The sequence below is a fragment of the Moschus berezovskii genome, chromosome X (assembly GCF_049115385.1).
Source record: "Moschus berezovskii isolate FMDL1 chromosome X, NW_MosBer_1.0, whole genome shotgun sequence".
Classification (NCBI taxonomy): Eukaryota; Metazoa; Chordata; class Mammalia; order Artiodactyla; family Moschidae; genus Moschus; species Moschus berezovskii.
In genome coordinates, this window is record NC_142488.1 from 105,602,458 (window position 1) to 105,626,299 (window position 23,842).

Below are 23,842 nucleotides of genomic sequence, written 5' to 3' on the forward strand. Positions count from 1 at the left end.
TGAAATGGGGAAAAATGCAAGAAGAGTTAAGTTTTGAGGGACAAAGAGAATGATTAAAAGTGCTATTTGGGAAGGTTAAGTCTCAAATGCATCATACATCCTAGCGGAGCTGTTGAGTAGGTAACAGGCAATACAACTCTGCTGTGTACACAGAAATACACATGCACATGCAAATATTCATGCATATATATAGAAAACTGGTTTAAAGGGGAAAATACCAAAATATTAAGATTTGTCATCTCTGGGGAGTAGCATAATAGATGATTTATTTTTTCCTTTATGATAAAATTTTCCTATTTTTAAACAATAAAGCTACATTATTCTTAGAAACAGGAAAAAACTAAAATTTTGTTTTGTTTTTAAAGAAGAAATTAGGTGACTGCTCTGAAAATGAGAAAAGTGAAAGTAAGAGTTCTGTAAAGAAAAGGCCAAGATTGAATATTACCATTTTGAAGTTTGGGTAATTGGGGCTTTCTCAAGAGAATGTTAGGAACCTGGTGAGAAAGCTTAAGATAGAAATGAAAGAAACTGACAATGTAGGGCAAAAACTACTACAATATTGTAAAGTAATTAGCTTCCAATTAAAATAAATTAAAAAAAGAAAGAAATTGAGAAGGAAGGTAATAACAGAAACTTCAAGGACAAAAAACATGTAAGATAAAGAATCAGTATTCAAAAAGGGAGAGAGTGGGTTAAATCCAGTTTAATGCAGGAGATATAGGAGATGAGGGTTCAATCCCTGGGTCAGGAAGATCTTCTGGAGGAGGAAATGGCAATCCATTCCAGTATTCTTGCCTGGAAAATCCCATGGACAGAGGAGCCTGGTGGGCTACAATTCATGGGGTCACAAAGAGTTGGACATGACTGAGTGACTGAGCATGCACATGCACACAAGTGAAATATGAGACAGATGAATGTTTCTAGACTTGGGTATAAAAAGTTATCTTATGCCTGAACTGAATTCTAACACCCTAAGTGAAAAATGGAAGAGGAAGGGGCAATTCCAGCAGAAACACCAGGACACAGAACACAGAGATGTGAAATCATGTTGGAATAAAGGAAGGAGTACTACAGTGCCTAGCTGTAAAAGGTGCCAGTGCAAGAGTACACGGGCTGAGGCTTTCAAGCTAGGTAGAAACTCGCTTCAATCTTGTGGGTTAAGCCAAACATTTTAAGCTTTATCCTAAAAGTTAGAAAAAGAAGATTAATAACTTGGAAACACATAGTCAGACCTGTGCTTTAGAACCATCACTTTTACACCGTTAGCACAGAAAGCAGATTTAAAGGTAAGCCAAACTTGAGAAATGAGGTATGGCTGCGAACTTTTGCATTAGTCCAGGTAGAAATGATAGGGCCTGAGCCAACATAACTGCAACAGGAATGGAGAGGTTGAGACAGATGCAAATAATGTTAAGAAGCTAAAGTTTTCTGTGACTGACTGGATTGGGAAGAATGTGTAAGAGAAAGCAATTTCCAATGATTCCAAAGTTGACTATATAAACAGTGGCACATTCACTCAAGGTGCACTATACAGGAGAAGAAATAGATTTGGGAAAAGTAAGTCCAGTTTGGATTGTAAGGTAGTTTGGAAAAGACATCAACGAAATGTATTCATCTGGAGAAAGCAAGCTGTTCTTGTTTCCATACATTAAAAGTTGGGGTTCTGAAGCCAGACATCCTGGGTTTAAATTCTCACTATACCATTTACTAGCTGTGTGACCCTGAAAAGCTATGGCAATTTCTGAGCCTCAATTTCTCACCTATAAAATGGGGATGACAATAGCAACAACTTCCTAAGTTATTATGAGGATTAAATGAGATCATACTGCTAAAGCACTAAGAGTAGTATACATACAACAACCATTCAACAAATGTTAATTCTCTCTGTGTGTTATTCTGTACCCACACCCCAGCCTTCAACTTTTATATTCCCATAGGAATAATTCAGAAGTTGAGTTTGGTGCAAATTTTCAAACCACAAAAAAGAATAAACAGAAACTTTCAAGGTCTTCTAGTTCTCTGGAATTCAAATACCTGGATTTAGACTATGTATTCATATAGAAGAACTGAATAAAACCTAATTAAAAAGAAATTAAAAAGTGAATTATAACATAGAGAACAAATACAATCAATGATAACACATTATTCCTGACCATAATAGTAATACAATAAATGTCTGCTAAATGGATAAATATTGAGAGCAAGAGGAGAAGGAGGTGAGAGGATGAGATGGTTGGATAGCATCATCAACACAATGGACACAAGTCTGAGCAAACTCAGGAAGATAGTGAAGGATAGGAAAGTCTGGTGTACTGCAGTTCATAGCATTGCAAAGAGTATGACATGACTTAGCGACTGAAAAACAACAAACAGCTGAATGATTCTGTCATCAAAACAAAATACAGGTATAAGCACAAAAAGTTTAAATCTGCATTCTTGCATTTGTTTACATCAAAAGTCAATTTAACTTGTGTTGTATAATACATTAAAAAAAATTTAAAAAGCCATATTTCTTCTTTAAATTATCTCATTATATTAAATTGATATCAATTATTCTATTAAAGCCTACATATAGGAACATTACTGTCAAAGGATCAACTTTCATTATATAATATTAACCATAAGAACTAAGATATTTTTATACCTCTTTTCGCATTCCATAGTTTGTTTTGGCTTGTTTCTTATGACATAAGTTGAATGATTAAGAATCCTAGAAGTAAATCATCACATTAATTTCATAATATATTAAAGAGAATAGTGTATATACATGATATAAAAATGTCGATAATAAACTGCATCTGGTCCATGAAGATCTTTGCTAGAAAACAATATTTAAATATTATTTAGATCAGATGCCCATAAGTTCACTGGCTATTATGAAGGAATGAAATTCATCAATTCTTCCATGCATTTTCTTTTAAAAACCCTTTCTCGAGGCTTGGATATTTTCCAGCCATGTTATTTTCCTGTGCATATCTAACTTTTAGCTAAGACAGAAGATAAAGAGATGCAGATTGTTTAGGTATCATCATAACTGATTTCATTTTTCCCAGCATAGCAAATGATAGAGCCGTGTTGATGTAATAAACAATCATTTTGCTAAATAATAAACCTTACTTTCAAATGCAAAGCCAGTGCTAAAGTTCAATTCTTTAAAAAAATCCACAAGTCTATAAAACTTTTAATAATAGAATGAAACAATATATTTGAAGAAAATCAAAAAAAGAAAAAAAATAGAGTGATAAACCATCACATGAGAGAACCATTTGTTCATAATTTTATATAATTCTAAGTATTGATCTCAAAGTCAAAATCAATGAATAATAAACTATCTTTAATGTAAATAACTAATATATTTGAGTTCTTTTTATCTATTTACTACAGATATAAATGTTAATTTTTAATTTTAAAGTTTAGGTTTATAAGGAGTAGAATATCTGCCTTTTATTCAAAATAATATAATCAGATGTCAACTACCAAGAGAATACACAGAAGAAGAGAATTTCAAATTAAAAATACATATTGACTATTAAAATATATAATGAAATAAATATAAGTCCGTAATTCCAGAAAGATGGTTTCATAAAGAAACCAATTTCCATTACCCCAGTTTTTCTCACTAGCTAAGATCTAGTAGAGCCTCAACAGGAGGAAGCTACAGCAAGAGGCAAATGACAAGTATCACACACAAAGCAGTGTAGCTTTGCACCAAGTAATTTCTAGATTACTGACACCTTTATTCTTCTTTGTGTGGACAGGCACTAAAATTGTATTGAATTGCCAAATGCAGAAGAATTTAGATAATAAAATATCTAAGAACATCAGGAAAAAATACATCATTAAAGAGTAATTCTTTAAAAAGGAAGTGAATCCTAAGAATTCTCTTCACATGGAAAAATATTTTTTCTGCTTCTTTAGTTCTGTGTATGAAATGATGGATGTTCACTAAACTGCTTATGATGATGATTTCATGATTTATGGAAGTCAAATCATTATACTGAACACCTTACACAAGGCTGTAGAGCAAAAAATTGATTTAAAAAGGAGATGTATCCTTTTTAGCACTGCAAAGTACCCTGGGGGAGGGGGAGGGTCAGAATTATTCCCTTGGAAGGGGGCATCAAACTACAATGCCCTCCACTGCAGTAAATTCAGAATTCTCCCCACACACACACTAGTGTTGTGACTATTGATGTTCATGAGTCACATTAGAGGAGAAAGAAAAATGTTGAGCTCTACTTACTGATAAAATATATTTTATATACTTGAAAATTCTCTGAAAAATTTTACTGTGTACATTGATATTTAATGTTTTACTGTGTGATACTCAGAGTCATATAAATGTCTGTTTTATCTAAATATCTATTCCAGATTATTAAAACACTTCCGTAATCCAGGTACCAGTACTGAATTTTAGGTAAAAGTGTATATATATAATTCAGCTGCATCAACCTGGCCATTTAATACTTAAGGTGTCCACAAACTCTAGATACCTTGATGCACGTCCTGCTGCTCTGGTCCTCTGGAAGAATTTTTCACTGAATGATGCTCTATAACATAAAGGCCTCCGTCTGTATTCATATTTCACGTACATCAACCAAACCAAAAGATTGAAGATGTAAGATGTTTTGGGAGAGGATAGGGAAGTCATTAGTAAAGCAAGCAGAAAAGAAAGAATGGATAGATTTTAAGGGTTGAGAGAACTACCTAATTAGTTACAACAAGCTAGAAGTTAACATGATGCTTCTCAAATTAAGAGTTCATATGATCAGAAAAATTAAAAAATCACATGAAAAAGTAATGTACATAATTTCTATAATTCAAAACTAAAATAATAAACTGCTCAAAATCTGATTTTGCTTTATGTGATCCTTAATTAATCATACTTCAATATAACTTTTCATAATTACTTTTTAAAATTTAATTGTATTACGTAGTATTCAGAAGTACATCTTTCCACAGTAAGTAAAAACCCTCAGGACACACATAAAAGCAAATCAAATAATTATTAAATTATATATTAGATTATTATTATATATTAAATTATTAAATATATATTAGAAAATACTACAGAATAAGCTAACAGGAATGAACGTGCTATGGGAACCAATCAACTGAAGCTATTCATTGCAAAAGTCTTCATATAATCTTTTCTTTAGCATGAAAATCAAATTTTAAGAAATCAGCTAAACATTCACTTAATAAGCCACATAGTAAGAAAATCAATATAAGAAAGAGCAGTAGCCACTTCTGTAATACTAAGATACATAAGTTGAGTTGGTGGAAATTTGAAGAATTGGTTAAATAATTTACAGAGCAATATTATTTCAAGATAATAGTTTTTTATTTAACTTCCAAAATTACAGTAAAAATAAAATTATGATTTGTGGAACAGCTACTTTAATATAGACAAGGTCACTGACTCAAGCGGACTTCAATACACTCAAATACAAGTAAAAATAATCCAGTCTTTTAAGAAAGAAGATAAAGATTAGCTTTTAAAAATTTAACAATAAACTGTCAATACAAAGTAGTTTAATATATGCATCTCAATTAGACAAAGGGCAGTCTTTTAAATAACTAGGCTTCAGACTTTGAACACTTGTGATTTATCTACTTGACGGTTTACTTGGTGATCTCTTTTCCCACCCTTTTTGATTATTAATTCAGTGCAATATTCTCTTGTTATTTTCCTAGGGTAGTTTCATCCACCAAGTACTAGTACAAACCTTATTAAAGAATTACATATATCTTTTAAAAAAATAGTGTGAACTAAAGTGGCAAAGCTGCTGTAAGAAAATCATCACTGAACTCAACATAAGCTGTTTTTAAATTCCCTCTAATTTTGAAGAACAAAATTAGATTTATCTGAGAGTTAACACTGCATTTACTTTCCACTAATAGTTAGCTGAAGAACAGCTAAATAGTAAGCATACAATCACAGTAGAAATCCTAAGTGGTACTTCTTGCTACACAAGAATAATCTTACCCCAGATAAATTATTTTAAATCAAGACTAACAATAAATAGACAAAAACATTGCAATGATTATATTAAAACTTAAAAAGAAATATTACAACTTCTGGTTGATTTGCAATTTTAAATAGCATTTCAGATTCTTCATTTAATAAAGCTAGAATCTAAAACAATACATTGTGAAAGGGGAAATCTACAACCAGAGAAGGTGTAAAAACTCAAAAAAAAAAACAAAACTCAAATCCTCTAAGGAATATATTCTTTTAAAAGATTACTTTTGACTTTTAGACTCACTCACATTTATGTGTTGTAATAGTAAACAACAATTTTAATTATCTAAATCTAAGAGATATAAGCAATAGCAGGATATTTTAGAAGGAAGGATGATATGATTTAATGGAGAAAATAATAGATTCAGCATAAGAAAATTCTGAGCCCAGTTTAAGTTTAGCCACGAACAGAATTGGCTAGGGATCTAAATTGTCTATAGATTACACATTTTAAAAGTAAAATGTACTCCTTACTTTATGACCAGATATCGCAAAATTTCAATGCCTTCAAAAATTAGACATGGTTATTATAATATTAATGTCACTGATTATTAACACAAAAAGCTCTTATATTTATATGCACTAACATCTGAAAAGGAGAATGGAGAAACAGTTCAGAAAAAGAAATTAATTTTGCATAAATTTCAAAAACAACAAAAATTCTGTATAGAGAACATATTACCTAAATTAATGGTTCCTACTAGCTTCAAATTTGATCTCATTTTCAAGTAATTAACGAGTAACAGTATTAACGAATACCTACTATGTACAAGGCAGAGCTAGGTACTGCTTTGCACTTATTACAAACTATCAAAAAGCAAGACCTATGAAACATCATTTGATGTATTTAGGTTGAAAGAGTAATTTAAGTCAGAGGGATAGATGTAAAACTAATACAACAATAGGAGAAAACTGAAAATACAGAAATGATATATATGGCTATATTAAAATCTAAAATTATACACTCAAATGCAATTCTGGACATGAGGAAAATACATATCGTTGTGGGTTCTTATAAAATCAATATTCTCTGTTCATAATGATAAATGCAATTTTTTTCACCTGCCAAGTAGGGGAGGCAGAAACTTAACTACTTTTTAAGCTACATAGAGCAGGTGGTGGCTTGCTTCATCAAACCCCTTAAACCACTGGGGCCATCAATACTTTAATTATACTGAAGGGGGGAAAACACATACAACCTCATAAGTAGTCAATTTTAAAAAAGGCCCATTAGAAATGAATCACAGGAAAGATTAGAAGATAAGCTTTATAAAGGATGACAGAAAAGCGTGACAGAAAGTTATAACAGAAGAAAAATGTCAATTGGGAATGAGGATACATTAGATATAGAAGGGATAAAGATATTTTCTAGTATGGTTTTTAATTCTATAAATGTAGTAGCAGTGCAAAAAGAGATACTTACTGGTTATTTTAAAACCTATTATAGTGGCCCCAAATACCACACAATGACTGATGTGTGGTATTGAAAGTGAAGTCGCTCAGTCGTCACAAAGAGTCGGAGACGACTGAGCAACTTCACTTTCAATACCACACATCAGTCACTGAACAAGTTTTAATAGTAATTATTTTTCAAAACATCTTGAAGCAAATGCCAACATACATTTTTAAACATCCTAAAACATGGTCCTGTGATCCATAGACATTTATTGCTTTGAAAATGTAAAAAACATAGTAGTTATCCATTTAAATGCAACAAAATTATTCTTTTAATTTTCTCAAAACAAACAAAATCTCAGTTCTGCTTTATTTCGAAATTATTAATATAAATGTAGCACTCTCAGTACATGAAGATGGCATTAACAGCCAACCCTCAGCAGCACGCAGAACCTTCTCTGTATAAAAAATGGACTTGCACTGATTTTATACTCATTAACACAAGGTCCTCCTCATTGCCAATAACATGCATTTGGAGAAAGCCTAGCCAGAGGGAGAAATGCTCCTTGACCAAGACACAGACTAAAGTGAACCTGTGACTCTCAAACTGTCAGTGATTATATAATTCAATTTTAAGGAGCTTACACATATCCCGAGTAACTCAAAATCAGATAAAAAGCACACTATATACTTGTGACATATACTTGGAAAAACTGCTTATAACATATCATGCTATTGTGAGCTAAGATGAATATCAATTATTATTATTTAGCACAAAGGAATAAAAAAGATATTGAAGCAATAACTAGAATGACTATATGAGTATAAAATATTCTGTTAATTATATATGTAATTTTATATTTCTTTCCTAAGTATTTTCTATTGTCTTTTAGTAGATGGTCTTCTTGTTTACTGTTTATTTGACAATCTTTAAATATCAGATTTAATGATTATAAAATTTGACCACATAAATCTCATTACTGAAAAAAATACCTGTTCTTCTGCTCTTGCTGCAGTAACTGAACGGCTATTTTCCTCAAATCAGTTACTTCCTTCAAACCATCATCCTCTTCCTCAGCAAGTAATTGTTCTTTCCCAAGTCTGAAAGGTAACATAAACATGATTATAAATAAAGTAAGGCAGATGATATTTTATGCCAGCTTTCAGATGTAGAAATCATTTTTTTGTTTTTTTTTTAAAGATTGAATGCTTGTTACTTATTGAAAACCCATCACTCAGACCAAATTTAAATAATGAAATGCATTTAAGAATCTTGCTGGCTGCAATCAAAATGAAAATCATGCTGATAATATTTGTTTCATTTCAAATGAATGATTTGATGTCATGTAATATTTGCCACAAAATCTAAGATATTGGTGCTTTAAAGCATTTCAGTATTTTTTAAATGAAATTCTGTGTATAAAGATGAAAACTGGTCTTCATTAAAATCCTATCCATTTTTTGTTTTTAATAGCATGTGAAATGTTCTTGTATTTTAAATGTTAAAATAAGAAATAAAGAATATTGAAGGAATATACAAACATATTAATATCTATCCTCTCTACTCAATAGGAAATGTCGCATACTGGTTACATTAATTAATAGCTAACAAAGTAAACTGCATTACCATTTTGTAATTTCTGAAATATGAAATGGCCATAGTAATTTAACAATGCATATTCTCCATCTTGAGTGTAATAAGGACCACAGAGCTCTATTTGGCCTATCTTTAGAAATAAATAGAAAATGTTATGACATTTTTTCATTTTATCAAACCACTCTGCTTTTATCAGTTCATTTATTTTGATTTTTAAAATCTCTGTGTAAAATGTTTAAGTAGTGGAAATGCAAAATAGATTCAGATAAGACTGGCAAATTTGCAAAAGTAATTCATTAAAATATATGTATCTATTTTGTCATTTAAAAAGAACAATGAAATTTTAAAATTGTTCTCTAAACTCTAGTAATTTTATCCCAAAGGCATTTCATTTAAAAAACGGTGTCAGCGACTTCCCTGGCACTCCAGTGGTTAAAACTCCGCATTTTCACTGAAGAGGACACAGATTCAATCCCTGGTGGGGAAACTAAGATCATGCATGCTGCATGGAAAGGTAAGTAGGCAAGTAAGTAAGTAAATAAATAATGGTATCAAACCTAAGACTCTGTATCTTTACCATATCTTGCATGCTACTGGAGTCTCTCAAGGTAAGACAACTTTCCTCATGCAATAACATGAGAAAGTAAGAGAAAAATGAAACACAGAGAGTAAAACAAAGCACTGTATCTCCTTAGGGGGTACCAGAGATGATTAATTGATGACTATTAAAAAGTTACCAATGAGGTCACTTGAGGGAAGCACAATACAGAGAAAAGAGAAAAACCTGGGGATCAAAGAGCTAGACTCACACCCGAGGTTCTAGTGGACACTAGCTAAGTGGTTTTAGACAAGAAACTTTATACTATAGTCTCCCAGTTTCACCTTCCTTATCTGTAAAAATGTGGACAATATCCACCCTGTAGGATTTAGTGAAGATTAAGTAAGAAACAGGAAAGCATGTAGCACAGATCCTGGTAGATGGTAGGTATTCAACAAATACTCTTTCCTTTCTGAAAAAATGTGTTAGGTCAATTTCTATCATTTCATAAGATAAAGGATACAGAGAAGATCCAAAGTAAATTATTTTAATAAAATAGAGAAGTAAATACCCTTAAAATTACCATAACCAGTCTCATGTAATGCAAAGTTTATTAAACCAAGAGTCAGAACACCTCAGTTTGAGATATTTGAAACTCCAGGTCTCAGTTTCCTAATCGGTCAAATTATACCAATACCATCTGTTTTAAAGAACAGCTAAATAGCTTAAATGAGGCAATGTATGGGAAAGTACAATTTTCTTCAATAATAGTAATAGGGGACATTATAATTACACTTATGGAGAAAAACAGTGTATATACTACATTCAACCTATATGTTTACTATAATTTTCAGCTTCACTGAGGAAAGCAGACAGATGAAATATTCACAAATTAACTATCTGAACTTAACAGGTAAACGAACAAAGAATTTATTCATTCAAGCAGAAATATCTAACGATATTTCAAGTATTAATAAGCAGTACTTTAATTTGCGAATTCATTTGTGCTTACCTTTTTTCCTCTCCCAATTCTTCATTTTTCTGAGATTTTTCAGGACCTTTCTCTTTTCCCTTTTATAAAAGAAAGTTATCATTTTAAATTGTATGGTTCACTTTTGTGAGATTAAGGAGAACGTGTTATTGATATTTGTTCAAAGTTTTCTTTACCTTAAGGAAAGCAACAAATGATCCAATATGTGCATCTCCTTGTTCAGGAACTACTACATCATCTGTGTTGGCATCAGTAAAATCATACACCTCCTGGTCTAAGTATAGATTAATACTTATTAGAAAATATGAATAGTAAACAGTGTGCTCTGACACTGCAGTGCTTAGAAAAAAGTATATTTTTCTCAATAAAAGAGTTGATCAAAGATACTATAATTTGGGGGCTTCCCAGGTGGCTCCAGTGGTAAAGAACCCACCTGCCAATGCAGGAAATGCAAGAGATGTTGGTTCAATCCCTGGGTCAGGAAGGTCCCCTGGAGGAGAGTATGGCAACCCACTCCAGTACTCTTGTCTGGAGAATCCCACAGAGACAGGAGTTTTACAGGCTATGGTCCATAGGTTGCACAGAATCGGACACGACTGAAGCAACTTAGTAAGCACGCACACACTATTATTTTTAAAGCCCACTTTTAAAAAAATATTCATTTTTAAAAAGGGCTATATACATGACATAAAAACAGCAGACACCTTATGAATTACCTTTCTGAGAATCAGGTTTACTTCCTACTGAGTGACTGTCATTTCTTGATGTCTGCTCTCTATTTGATTCTGAGACTTGAGAATGAAGGCTGATTGTGTCATCATCTGATGGCTGAATGCAATAAGTAAAAAGTAAAAATGAGGCATTTTAAACATATGGTAAGGATTAGTTCCATATATGAAGTACAGAACACCTGATTTAAATCTCCAGTTTTAAAACCAAAAATTAATATGAGGTTTACTGTTTTGTTTTTAAAACTGCGCATGTCTTTTTTTTTTAAACTTGAGGTCATAAAGTGCAATGCTGATCACATTTTTAAGCAAAATAAATGAAATGTGTGCAAGTGCCTATCTACTTCAAAGCTCTAGTATAATTATTTTGTTTTTCTAATAAAATTTTAAAATAAAATAGCTCAGTAATAGAAAAGACTCACTTCTGTTGTAGACAATCGTTTCTCTCCATTATCACTTCCAATTCCAGAGTCAGGACCATGATTTTTATTTGGATAAAAATCTTCCATACTATGGAAACACAAATTTTAAGGGCAGTTAAGGTTTTCTTCTTAAATAGATAATACATAATTGACCTAAAATTTTGCTAGATAATATAGAATATATACTTTTGATATGTAAGATCCTTTAAAACATGAGGAGAAAAATATCGGATCATATAAAACACTTTATTCATGTCCCTCATGTAATATTTTCACATTCTCTGTTGTAAAATAGGTTACAATAGCCTTAGCAATAGCCTATTATTTCTCCTGAGAGATTCAGAAAAGCAGATAGTCCTGCTAGAAAATCATCTTGATAAAGACCTATTTTTCTTATGAGTTTATCAAATTTCACCATATAATGCTGAAATGTTTTTTAACCTTAATACAACCATTTCTTCTTCATTATCTCTAAAAATATATTTAGCCTCATAAATAAGGACCATTAAGTAATTAAGAGAAAAAAGGCCAAAAAATGCCTGTAAAGCATTGAATAAGCAATTGTTTTGGTGTGAGGAAAGAGCTGTCCTTACAAATTTCTGAATTATAGTATTCCACCCAGGTTGCAAAATAGTTTTCACTTTAATTTGCAAATTTACCATATACTGTACATTGACCACTGGTTATATGCCAAGAATTGGGCTAAGGCTTTTTTTTAAGTATTTTAAAGATAATACTTCACATTCCTTGTGAAAACTCTAGCAGGTTATTGGTGCTTTCTCATTTTACAGAAAAGGAAACTGAGGCCAGGAAGGGTTGAAAAAATGACCCAATGACATACAACTTGCAAATGGCAGTCTAAGTTTTATCCCAAGATTATCTAACACTGAAGTCCCTGATCTGCTATATTTCTTCCCCAAATACTGATTTTATACTTTTCAGGAGTATATCAACAAACTTAGGGAAGCAATTACCAAGGGTTAAGGCACTATGCTGAACACCTGAGATGAGCTGAATTTTAATATGTTTGCTTTCAAAGCATTCTCAGCCTAGAAGGGGAGTATGCTTATCTGTTCTGAAGGATATGACAAAGGTAAATGGGGCTTCCCAGATGGTTCAGTGGTAAAGAATCCACCTGCCAAGCAGGAGACGAGGGTTTGATCCCTGGTTCGGGAAGATCCCCGGGAGAAGGAAATGGTAACCCACTCCAGTATTCTTGCCTGGGAAATCACAGTCAGAGGAGCCTGGCAGGCTACAGTCCATGGGGGTCACAAAAGAGTTAGACACAACTTACCAAATAAACAACAAGAACAAAGGTAAATATAAATTTCTCCTTGGGAAGGTGAGGAAAGGCTTCACCCAAGGAAGCAGCATTTGAGATTAATCTTGAAGGATGAAAGACAACAAATGCTAGCATTTGCTGAGTGTCTACATTGTGTTAGATACTATGCCAGGTGCACCTCATATTTTATTTATAATGAAATTGTACAAATGAAGAAATAAAGCTAATAAAAGTTAACTTCCCAAGGGGAAATATTATGATATTTACTGAGGATCATTTACTGAACTAGTTGCTAGGCACACATTTGATTCTCACAACAAGCTTATGAAGTATGTATTGTTAACATTTTAAATAAAGAAACAGGCTCAGAGAGATTAAATAACTTACATAGGCCAAGGAGGAATTAAGAGGTTAAACCGTGATCAGAACTGAAATCTATCTGACTCCACCATCCAACAGTACATCCATATACTATACTAACATACACTGGTGTGTTTGAAACAGATGACAGTGATAATAATAAGCTATTTGTTGAGGAATTAATAAGACACCGTGATAAATACTCTATATGTATTATTTCATTCAATCCTGACAATATCCGTATGATTATTTTCCTTTTCACATACAAGAAAGCTAAAGACCAGAGATAATATTACACAAGGACATACAGTTATTAAGAGTTGAAGAAGAGCTTCACAAGGATATTATGTCTGACTCCAAAAGCTGAAGTAGAACTACTACAATGCTTATATAGAATAAAGAGTTTACAAAATATCAAGGAAAGGTATTCTAAGTAGTAAGAACCATATAGCCAAAAACATGAGAGAGAAACTAGAAAGTACATACAAGAACTTTCTAAGTAATTCAGTACCAGCTCTGTGTGAGAGATAAGCACACCCAAGAGCCACAAATAAACTCCATTGATCTGCCCTGTCCAATAGTAGCCACTAGTCATCCTTGGCAACTGAGCATTTGAAATGTACTAGTCCAAATTGAGACATGCTATAAATGTAAAATACACACTAGATTTCAAAGATTTAAAAGAAAGTGAAATAACTCACTAGTTTTTTATATGTAATTATATATTGAAATTTCAATTATGTAGAAGCTTTATACAGTCAGCAAAAACAAGACCAGGAGCTGACTGTGGCTCAGATCATGAACTGCTTATTGCCAAATTCAGACTTAAATTGAACAAAGTAAGGAAAACCACTAGACCATTCAGGTATGACCTAAATCAAATCCCTTACGATTACACAGTGGAAGTGACAAATAGATCCAAGGGATTAGATCTGATAGACAGAGTGCCAGAAGAACTATGGATGGAGGTTCAAGACACTGTACAGGAGGCAATAATCAAGACCATCCCCAAGAAAAAGAAATGCAAAAAGCAAAATGGTTGTCTGAGGAAGCCTTACAAATAGCCGAGAAAAGAAGAAAAGCTAAAGGTAAAGGAGAAAAGGAAAGATATACACATCTGAAGGCAAAGTTCCAAGGAATAGCAAGGAGAGGTAAGAATGCTTTCCTCAGTGATCAATGCAAAGAAATAGAGGAAAACAATAGAATGGGAAAGACTAGAGATCTCTTCAAGAAAACGAGAGATACCAAGGGAACATTTCGTGCAAAGATGGGCTCGATAAAGGACAGAAATGGTATGGACCTAACAGAAGCAGAAGATATTAAGAAAAGGTGGCAAGAATACACAAAAGAACTATGCAAAAAAGATCTTAGTGACCCAGATAACCACGATGGTGTGATCACTCACTTACAGCCAGACATGCTGCAGTGCAAAGTCAAGTGGGCCTTAGGAAGCATCACTACAAACAAAGCTAGTGAAGGTGATGGGATTCCAGCTAAGCCATTTCAAATCCTAAAAGATGATACTGTGAAAGTGCTTCACTCAATATGCCAGTAAATTTGGAAAACTCAGCAGTGGCCACAAGACTGGAAAAGGTCACTTTTCATTCCAATCCCAAAGAAAGGCAATGCCAAAGAATGTTCAAACTATGGCACAACTGTAAGCATCTCACATGCCAGCAGAGTAATGCTCAAAATTCTCCAAGCCAGGCTTCAACAGTATATGAACTGAGAACTTCCAGATGTTCAAAGCTGGATTTAGAAAAGGCAGAGGAACCAGAGATCAAATTGCCAACATCCATTGTATAACAGAAGAAGCAAGAGAGTTCCAGAAAAGCATCTGCTTCTGCTTTACTGGCTATGATTATGTAGATCACAACAAACTGTGGAACATTCTTAAAGAGATGGGAATACCAGACCACCTGACCTGCCTCCTGACAAACTTCTATGCAGGTCAACAAGCAACATTTAGAACTGGACATGGAACAATGGACTGGTTCCAAATCGAAAAAGGAATACATCAAGGCTGTATGTTGTCACCCTGCATATTTCACTTATATATAGAGTACACCATGCAAAATGCCAGGCTGGATGAAGCACAAGCTGGAATCAAGATTGCTGGGAGAAATATCAATAGCCTCAGATATGCAGAAGACACCACCGTTATGGCAGAAAATGAAACGGAACTGAGGAACCTCTTGATGAAAGTGAAAGAGGAGAGTGAAAAAGCTGGCTTCAAACTCAACATTCAAAAAACCAAAATAATGGCATCTGGTCCCATCACTTCATGGGAAATAGATGGGGAAACAATGGAAACAGTGACAGACTTTATTTTCTTGGGCTCCAATATCCTTGCAGATGGTGACTGCAGCCATGAAATTAAAAGACGCTTGCTCCTTGGAAGAAAAGCTATGACAAACCTAGACAGCATATTAAAAAGACATGTAAAGAAAAGACATTACTGACAAAGTTCCATCTAGTCAAAGCTATGGTTTTTCCAGTAGTCATGTATGGATGTGAGTTAGACCATAAAGCTGAATGCCAAAAATTTGATGCTTCTGCAACTGTTGTGTTGGAGAAGACTCTTGAGAGTCCCTTGGACTGCAAGGAGATCAAACAAGTCAATCCTAAAGGAAATCAGTTCTGAATATTCATTGGAAGGACTGATGCTGAAGCTGAAGCTCCAATACTTTGGCTACCTAATGAGAAGAACTGACTCATTTGAAAAGACCCTGATGCTGGGAAAGATTGAAGACAGGAGGAGAAGGGACGACAGAGGATGAGATGGTTGGATGGCATCACCAACTCGATGATCATGAGTTTGAGCAAGCTCCACATGTTGGTGATGGACAGGGAAACCTGGCGTGCCACAGGCCATGGGGTCACAAAGGGTTGGACACAAGTGAGTGACTGAACTGAACTGACATACTGAAATGACATTTTTAATATATTGTTATGACCAACCTTGATAGTATATTAAAAAGCAGAGACATTATTTTGCCAACCAAGGTCCGTCTAGTCAAGGCAATGGTTTTTCCCGTGGTCATGTATGGATGTGAGAGTTGGACTGTGAAGAAAGCTGATCGCCGAAGAATCGATGCTTTTGAACTGTGGTGTTGGAGAAGACTCTTGAGAGTCCCTTGGACTGCAAGGAGATCCAACCAGTCCATTCTAAAGGAGATCAATCCTGGATGTTCATTGGAGGGACTGATGCTAAAGCTGAAACTGCAATACTTTGGCCACCTCATGCGACGAGTTGACTCACTGGAAAAGACTCTGATGCTGGGAAAGGTTGGGGGCAGGAGGAGAATGGGACGACAGAGGATGAGATGGCTGGATGGCATCACCGACTCTGTGGACATGAGTTTGAGTGTACTCCGGGAGTTGGTGATGGACAGGGAGGCCTGGCGTGCTGTGATTCATGGGGTTGCGGAGAGTCGGACACGACTGAGCGACTGAACTGAACTGAACTGAACTGAATGTAACATGCATTATTAAAATTAATTTATTATTTTTTAAATGGGTTACAAGAAAATTTAAAAATTACTAATGTGGCTCATATTGCCTTTCTATCGGACGGCACTGCTAGACACCGTCTTCAAAATCTATTTCAATTCTGTCCACTCCTTTTCATCTCTACTGCAATAACCCAAATGGCAACCCACTCCAGTGTTCTTGCCTGGAGAACCCCGGGGACGGGGGAGCCTGGTGGGCTTCCGTCTATGGGGTCACACAGAGTCGGACACGACTGAAGTGACTTAGCAGCAGCAGCAGCAGACCCCTTGATCTTTTGGTAGTACCACAACACCCTAACTAGTCCCTGTGTTTTTACTTGTTTTCTTCCAATGTATTCTTTCTATAAGAGCCAAATAGTTTCTTTAAAAATAATTTAATCATGTTATCCTCCTGTTTATAATTGTCCAATGACTTCCCACTGTACTTTAAATAAAATTCAAACTTCTTACCACAGCCTCCAAAGCCCCCATATAACTTCAGCCCTGACTAACTTTCCAAAGTCAACTTGTACCACAGTGCTGGCCTCCTCTCATTTTTTTTTTTTTTTACATACCAAGTTTCTTCCTAACTTAAGACCTTTGCACATGCCATTATTTCTGCCTGAAATGCCCTTTCCCTCACTCTTTCCCCAGCTGGCTTTTCTCCTTTCAGGTCTTGACTTAAAACCTCACCTTCTCAAATAGACACTCCCCAACCACACTCCTGAAACATGTTCCTTCCCTTCAAAGCACCCACGAAATTTGAAATTATGTGTGTGTGTCTGTGTTCTTGTTTTATTTAACAACCAACTCCTCCACTAGAATGTGAGCTCCATGAGGACCAAGGCCAATATGTAATTCAACAAACCCTGAATCTACTGGTAGGCACTCAACTTAAATAAATAAATGACTAATATAATGAATGTCATTACTAAAGTAATTTTGAAATAAATATAAAAGAATACTAATAGAGATTAGTATATGAATTAATTCTAATTTTTGTAGAATTGTTTGGCCTACTATCATTTATAATATTAAGCAAACTAATCTTTGGCAACTAAATTTAATGCTCAGATGCTTAATCATTCTAAGGCAACCAATATATTTAAGAAAAATCCTATTTCGGATTCAAAAACTTGCACTGTTAACAATAATACTTACTAAGCTGGCATTCCACGTAGTCTGAACTATGCCATAAATACAATAACAAATCTTTAAATATTTTAGTCAGGGACAGTCTCCCTTTGCATAGTCTCATCCCACTCCAAATTATTTTCCATACTATTGGATGGAATTATGTTTTCATAAAATCTTTCAGACCAATCTATGTCTCAAAAGGATGAATTGAAAACAAAATATCAAATCTAATATTTCAAAATATTTTGAGGAAAAAATACCAATATCAAACAGAATATCAATGATAAATCATCCCTGATTCATATAGAAATGATCAAAAAATATCCATATAGAAATGCATCAAGAAAATGGAGGTATAAGGTAACCGCAAATGTCTTACTCTTCCACTAACCTCAATTCAAAGTCAAATTCTACTGATTACAATTGTACATCACAGTGATCACAGGAGAACATTAACAGTTGTCAAGTGCTGAGAAATTAGTTCTTCTGTACTAGAATGTCAGAAGTACATTTTAGTTTACATTTTACTACTTAAAGCTTTAATGATAAATTTTTTGTGAAAACTCCAAACTTATTCTACTATCAGAGGTTCACTCTATGATGGTGATATTTCACTTCAGCTAATTATTGATTTTAACACTGGACCAATCGTCCTAAGTATATTCAGTTCACTCAAGATAAACAAACAAATATCATCTATATATAGAGAGAAGACACCATTGTTATGAAAGTAGAATATTACAGAATATTACATTACCTGTCCGTGAGAGGTTGGGAGGGCATTCTTTTACTCAATGATGGCAGATCCAAAGAATCTGGTTTCTTATCCATTCTGCAACAAGCTTGGATATTTAAGTATTTAAATATGTGTACTTTACCTTTTAAACATATCTGTCAATAAATAATAGAGTACGGTTATAGTTTCAAATATAGTCATTTACCAATTTATTAATAAATTTTAATAACTTCAAATTACTCTGAGATATAACAATCATGATAGATACTTTACATATTTAAATACTTTGTACTTCTGACACTAGGTGAAAAAAATCTGACAGCACTGACAATAACTAAAACTATTGTGGTCTCTGTCCTTATTAGAAAAAACTAAGTTACTTTTTCTGTATTTCCCTGAACTATTTTGTTAAAAGCACAATGTACAAACCACTAAGCAATATAAAATTTATAATTCATAAAAGTTGCCTTCTCGAGAAAAAATGCTACTATTGCTGCTAAGTCGCGTCAGTCATATCTGACTCTGTGCGACCCCATAGACGGCAGCCCACCAGGCTCCTCCATCCCTGGGATTCTCCAGGCAAGAATTCTGGAGTCAGTTGTCATTTCTTTCTCCAGTGCATGGAAGTGAAGTCGCTCAGTTGTGTCCGACTCCTCGCGACCCCATGGACTATAGCCCACCAGGCTCCTCCATCCATGGGATTTCCCAGGCAAGAGTACTGGAGTGGGTTGCCACTGCCTTCTCCAGAAAAAATGAAAAGAAATACATTCATTGTAGTCCTAAGAGCAGAAGAAAAAAAAAATAACCCATGTAATTCTTTAAAGTAACCTCATCAGAACCACTAAGTCTAAACACTGGAAGAAAGTTAATCAAAAGAATGCAAATACAGGATAAATTTGTTGAAAGGTGTGATGTTAAGCCACTTAAAATAAAACAAAACAAATTTTTAAATGGTCAATTCAACTAATATAATATCCAGAAAAATTATTTTCATTGGCAATAAAGAAAAAGAATAATGAGGGGGAAAATACTGTGTGAAAGAAAGTATTTTATATAAAAAAGATAGACAATGAGCAGTAGGGAAACAATAAGTTGGCTTTACAAAGGATAACTGCAGTCACCATAAATGTTATCAAATAAGTATTTCTCAAAATTTAGAATAGAAAATGTTGTTTTATGGATGCACAAAACCTAGCAATATACAAAAACAATCAATAAAGAAAACAATAGAAACAGCACATTAAAACGTAATTATCATTCCAGGTAGAAAGGAAAAACGGTTCTTAGATAAATCTAATAGATACCAGATCTGACCTGACCACTGAAAAATTTCATTTAAAAGGAAAAAGGAAACCATTTGTGCTTTAGAATATAAATATATTACCAATTAAAATGTATCCTATTATCTATCTAAATTTGTAAAAATTATCTATTTCCAAATTAAATGCTGATAAATTACTTTTGTAAATTTAATTTATATCACCATTCACATACAGTTTTAAAATCAAAGAGAATTATAAAACAGTTAACAAAAAATTAATCCCCTGTACCACCCCTTTCAATTTCTAAGACCCAGTCCCCACATTTAACTCTTTGAGTTGGTTTCTGCTTTTTACCTTCATATTTATAAACAACATGGTTCTAGTGGTATTTTTTATTTTTCAATTATAGATTTTATTTATCAAGGTCTTACTAAGGAAGATGAGGACTTAAGATTTCTTGTGTTATCACTACCACTGACGTACCAGATAGATGGGCCCCAGGCTGAGCAGCTGAAATCTGTTCCCTGTGGACAGATACTTCAAGATAAAGACAATGGCAGAAACAAAGAAGAGCTGAGTCCTGCTTGAACTTGGATAGAAGATAAAGAGACCACATATTTCTCATTCTTAAGGTCAAAGAGGCCTCTCTGACTACACATGTGCAGAAAGATTCCTCAGTAGGTCAGAGAAGGAAGGGGGCACCAGACTGTAATATGCTCTTCTTCCCAGAAGCCCCTGCCTTGGAATCCACCTTGGCTAAGAGATGCACACACACACAGGGGAGGACCCTGAGTTAAACCAAATAGGGATTCAGAGCCAGGCAAAAGCCAGATGACTGGCCAAAGGAGATTTGGAAAAAGTACCCTATATGAGTGATTTAGGGCTGGTGTGCTCCTCCTCACTGGACGGTGTCGGGGGAGTAGGGGGGGGGCAGTGCTCGGGGTCGGCCACACACACTTTCTCTCCAGGTATGTATCTCTGCCTTGCTTCTGTCTTAAACAAACTGTTTCTCTGTGTGCTCTCCGACTTGTGTGTGTTAGTCGCTGAGTTGTGTCCAACTCTTTGAGACCCCCATGGACTGTACCCCACTGGGCTCATCTGTTCATGGACTTGTCCAGGCAAGAATACTGGAGTGGGTTGCCATACCCTTCCCCAGTGGATCTTCCCAACCCAGGAATCGATCCTGGGTCTCCTGCATTGCAGGCGGATTCTTTATCGTCTGAGCCACCAGGGAAGTGCTGCGTCTCTAATAATAAACTATGTACCTGTTTTTCCAGTTTTTGCCTCCTTGAAACATTCTTACTTTCAAACAGAGGCAAGAGCCAGCAAAATTTTGCTTCTAGCCTCTAGGCAGAGGTCCTAGAGGTTCCTAGGCAAGGGGCTAAGATCTTGCTTCAAGCCACTGCTCACTGCCATCTGCATGAGATCATCACCACTATCACATATCATCAAACCACCATTCTCCTATCACCAATCCCTATGAACTCATATAAACATACTTCCTCCCTCTTCAGAAGCATAACATAGTGGTTGGAACATGAACTCTGGAGTTAAGATTGCCTTGGTTTGAAACCAGGCTCCACCACATGCTAGTCATGTGACCTTGGACAAGACAGGAAACAGCTACAGCTCTCTTTTCTCTTATATAAAATGACAGTACCTATTTTATAGGGTTGCTATAAGAAAGGAGTGAATGCATGTAAAGCATTTTCAATACAGTGCTTGGAGCATGGTAAGTGCCATATAAATCTTTGCTATTATTACATCTATGTCACAATTTTTCATTAAATCAAAATATAGTATTTACAACAATATGACCAAGAAAGTAGTCACAGATGAACCACAGAGGTTAGTTAGATTCATTTCCTTTCTCTTGTAAGTTTTTGTTTTTCCTAAAGTGACTACTTGCCCCATTTTTCTAATTTGTTTAATTTTCTGATGCGAAAAACTGACTCATTGGAAAAGACCCTGACGCTGGGAAAGATTGAAGGCAGGAGGAGAAGGGGATGACAGAGGATGAAATGGTTGGATGGCATCAGCGACTCAATGGACATGACTTTGAGTAAGCTCCAGTAGTTGGTGATGGACAGGGAAGCCTGGTGTGCTGCAGCCCATGGAGTCACAAAGAGTGGGACATGACTGAGCAACTGAAATGAACTGGTAATTTTCTGTGTGCCTAAGACCTACAAGACCTTTTAGAACTAACACCCAAAAAAGAAGTCCTTTTCATTATAGGGGACTGGAATGCAAAAGTAGAAAGTCAAGAAACACCTGGAGTAACACGCAAACTTGGCCTTGGAGAACGGAATGAAGCAGGGCAAAGGCTAATAGAGTTTTGCCAAGAGAATGCACTGGTCATAGCAAACACCCTCTTCCAACAACACAAGAGAAGACTCTACACATGTACATCACCAGATGGTCAACACCAAAATCAGATTGATTATATTCTTTGCAGCCAATGATGGAGAAGCTCTATACAGTTAGCAAAAGCAAGACCAGGAGCTGACTGTGGCTCAGATCATGAACTCCTTATTGCCAAATTCAGACTTAAAGAAAGTAGGGAAAACCACTAGACCATTCAGATATGACCTAAATAAAATCCCTTATGATTATACAGTGGAAGTGAGAAATAGATTTAAGGACTCGATCTGATAGATAGAGTGCCTGATGAACTCTGGATGGAGGCTTGTGACATTGTACAGGAGGTTCGTGACATTGTACAGGGACCAAGACTATCCCCATGGAAAAGAAATGCAAAAAAGCAAAATGGCTGTCTGAGGAGGCCTTACAAATAGCTGTGAAAAGAAGAGACGCAAAAAGCAAAGGAGAAAAGGAAAGATATAAGCATCTGAATGCAGAGTTCCAAAGAATAGCAAAGAGAGGTAAGAAAGCCTTCCTCAGTGATCAATGCAAAGAAATAGAGGAAAACAACAGAAGAGGAAAAACAAGAGATCTATTCAAGAAAATCAGAGATTCCAAGGGAACATTTCATGCAAAGATGGGCTCGATAAAGGACAGAAATGGTATGGACCTAACAGAAGCAGAAGATATTAAGAAGAGGTGTCAAGAATACACAGAAGAACTGTACAAAAAAGATCTTCACGACCAAGATAGTCACGATAATGTGATCACTGACCTAGAGCCAGACATCTTGGAATGTGAAGTCAAGTGGGCCTTAGAAAGCATCACTACGAACAAAGCTGGTGGAGGTGATGGAATTCCAGTTGAGCTATTTCAAATCTTGAAAGATGATGCTGTGAAAGTGCTGCACTCAATATGCCAGCAAATGTGGAAAACTCAGCAGTGGCCACAGGACTGGAAGAGGTCAATCTTCATTCCAATCCCAAAGAAAGGCAATCCCAAAGAATGCTCAAACTACCGCACAATTGCAATCATCTCACACGCTAGTAAAGTCATGCTCAAAATTCTCCAAGCCAGGTTTCAGCAATATGTGAACCGTGAACTCCCAGATGTTCAAGCAGGTTTTAGAAAAGGCAGAGGCACCAGAGATCAAATTTCCAACATCCGCTGGATCATGGAGAAAGCAAGAGTTCCAGAAAAACATCTATTTCTGCTTCATTGACTATGCCAAAGCCTTTGACTGTGTGGATCACAATAAACTGTGGAACATTCTGAAAGAGAAGCGAATACCAGACCACCTGACCTGCCTCTTAGAAACCTGTATCCAGGTCAGGAAGCAGCAGTCAGAACTGTACATGGAACAACAGACTGGTTTCAAATAGGAAAAGGAGTACGTCAAGGCTGTATATTGTTACCTTGCTTATTTAACTTATATGCAGAGTACATCATGAGGAACGCTGGGCTGGAAGAAGCACAAGCTGGAATCAAGATTGCTGGGAGAAATATCAATAACCTCA

At 35.1% G+C, this 23,842-nt stretch overlaps 1 protein-coding gene across 3 annotated transcripts in view; it reads right to left on the bottom strand.

Moving 5' to 3' along the window:
- The window catches only part of LRCH2 (leucine rich repeats and calponin homology domain containing 2), a 106,211-nt gene that overhangs the window by 30,470 nt on the left and 51,899 nt on the right, over positions 1 to 23,842 (bottom strand). For 2 of the 3 annotated variants that reach the window (XM_055393465.2, XM_055393464.2), the window contains exons 6-12: positions 18,724 to 18,857; positions 11,697 to 11,784; positions 11,263 to 11,374; positions 10,723 to 10,820; positions 10,568 to 10,626; positions 8,414 to 8,521; positions 2,645 to 2,710 (exon numbers count right to left, since the gene is read on the bottom strand). In XM_055393465.2, the coding sequence (XP_055249440.2) occupies positions 2,645 to 2,710; positions 8,414 to 8,521; positions 10,568 to 10,626; positions 10,723 to 10,820; positions 11,263 to 11,374; positions 11,697 to 11,784; positions 18,724 to 18,857 (665 nt within the window). Of the gene's footprint in view, positions 1 to 2,644; positions 2,711 to 4,493; positions 4,572 to 8,413; positions 8,522 to 10,567; positions 10,627 to 10,722; positions 10,821 to 11,262; positions 11,375 to 11,696; positions 11,785 to 18,723; positions 18,858 to 23,842 lie in introns of all 3 variants that reach the window. The other variant, XM_088833781.1, reaches the window with a different exon arrangement.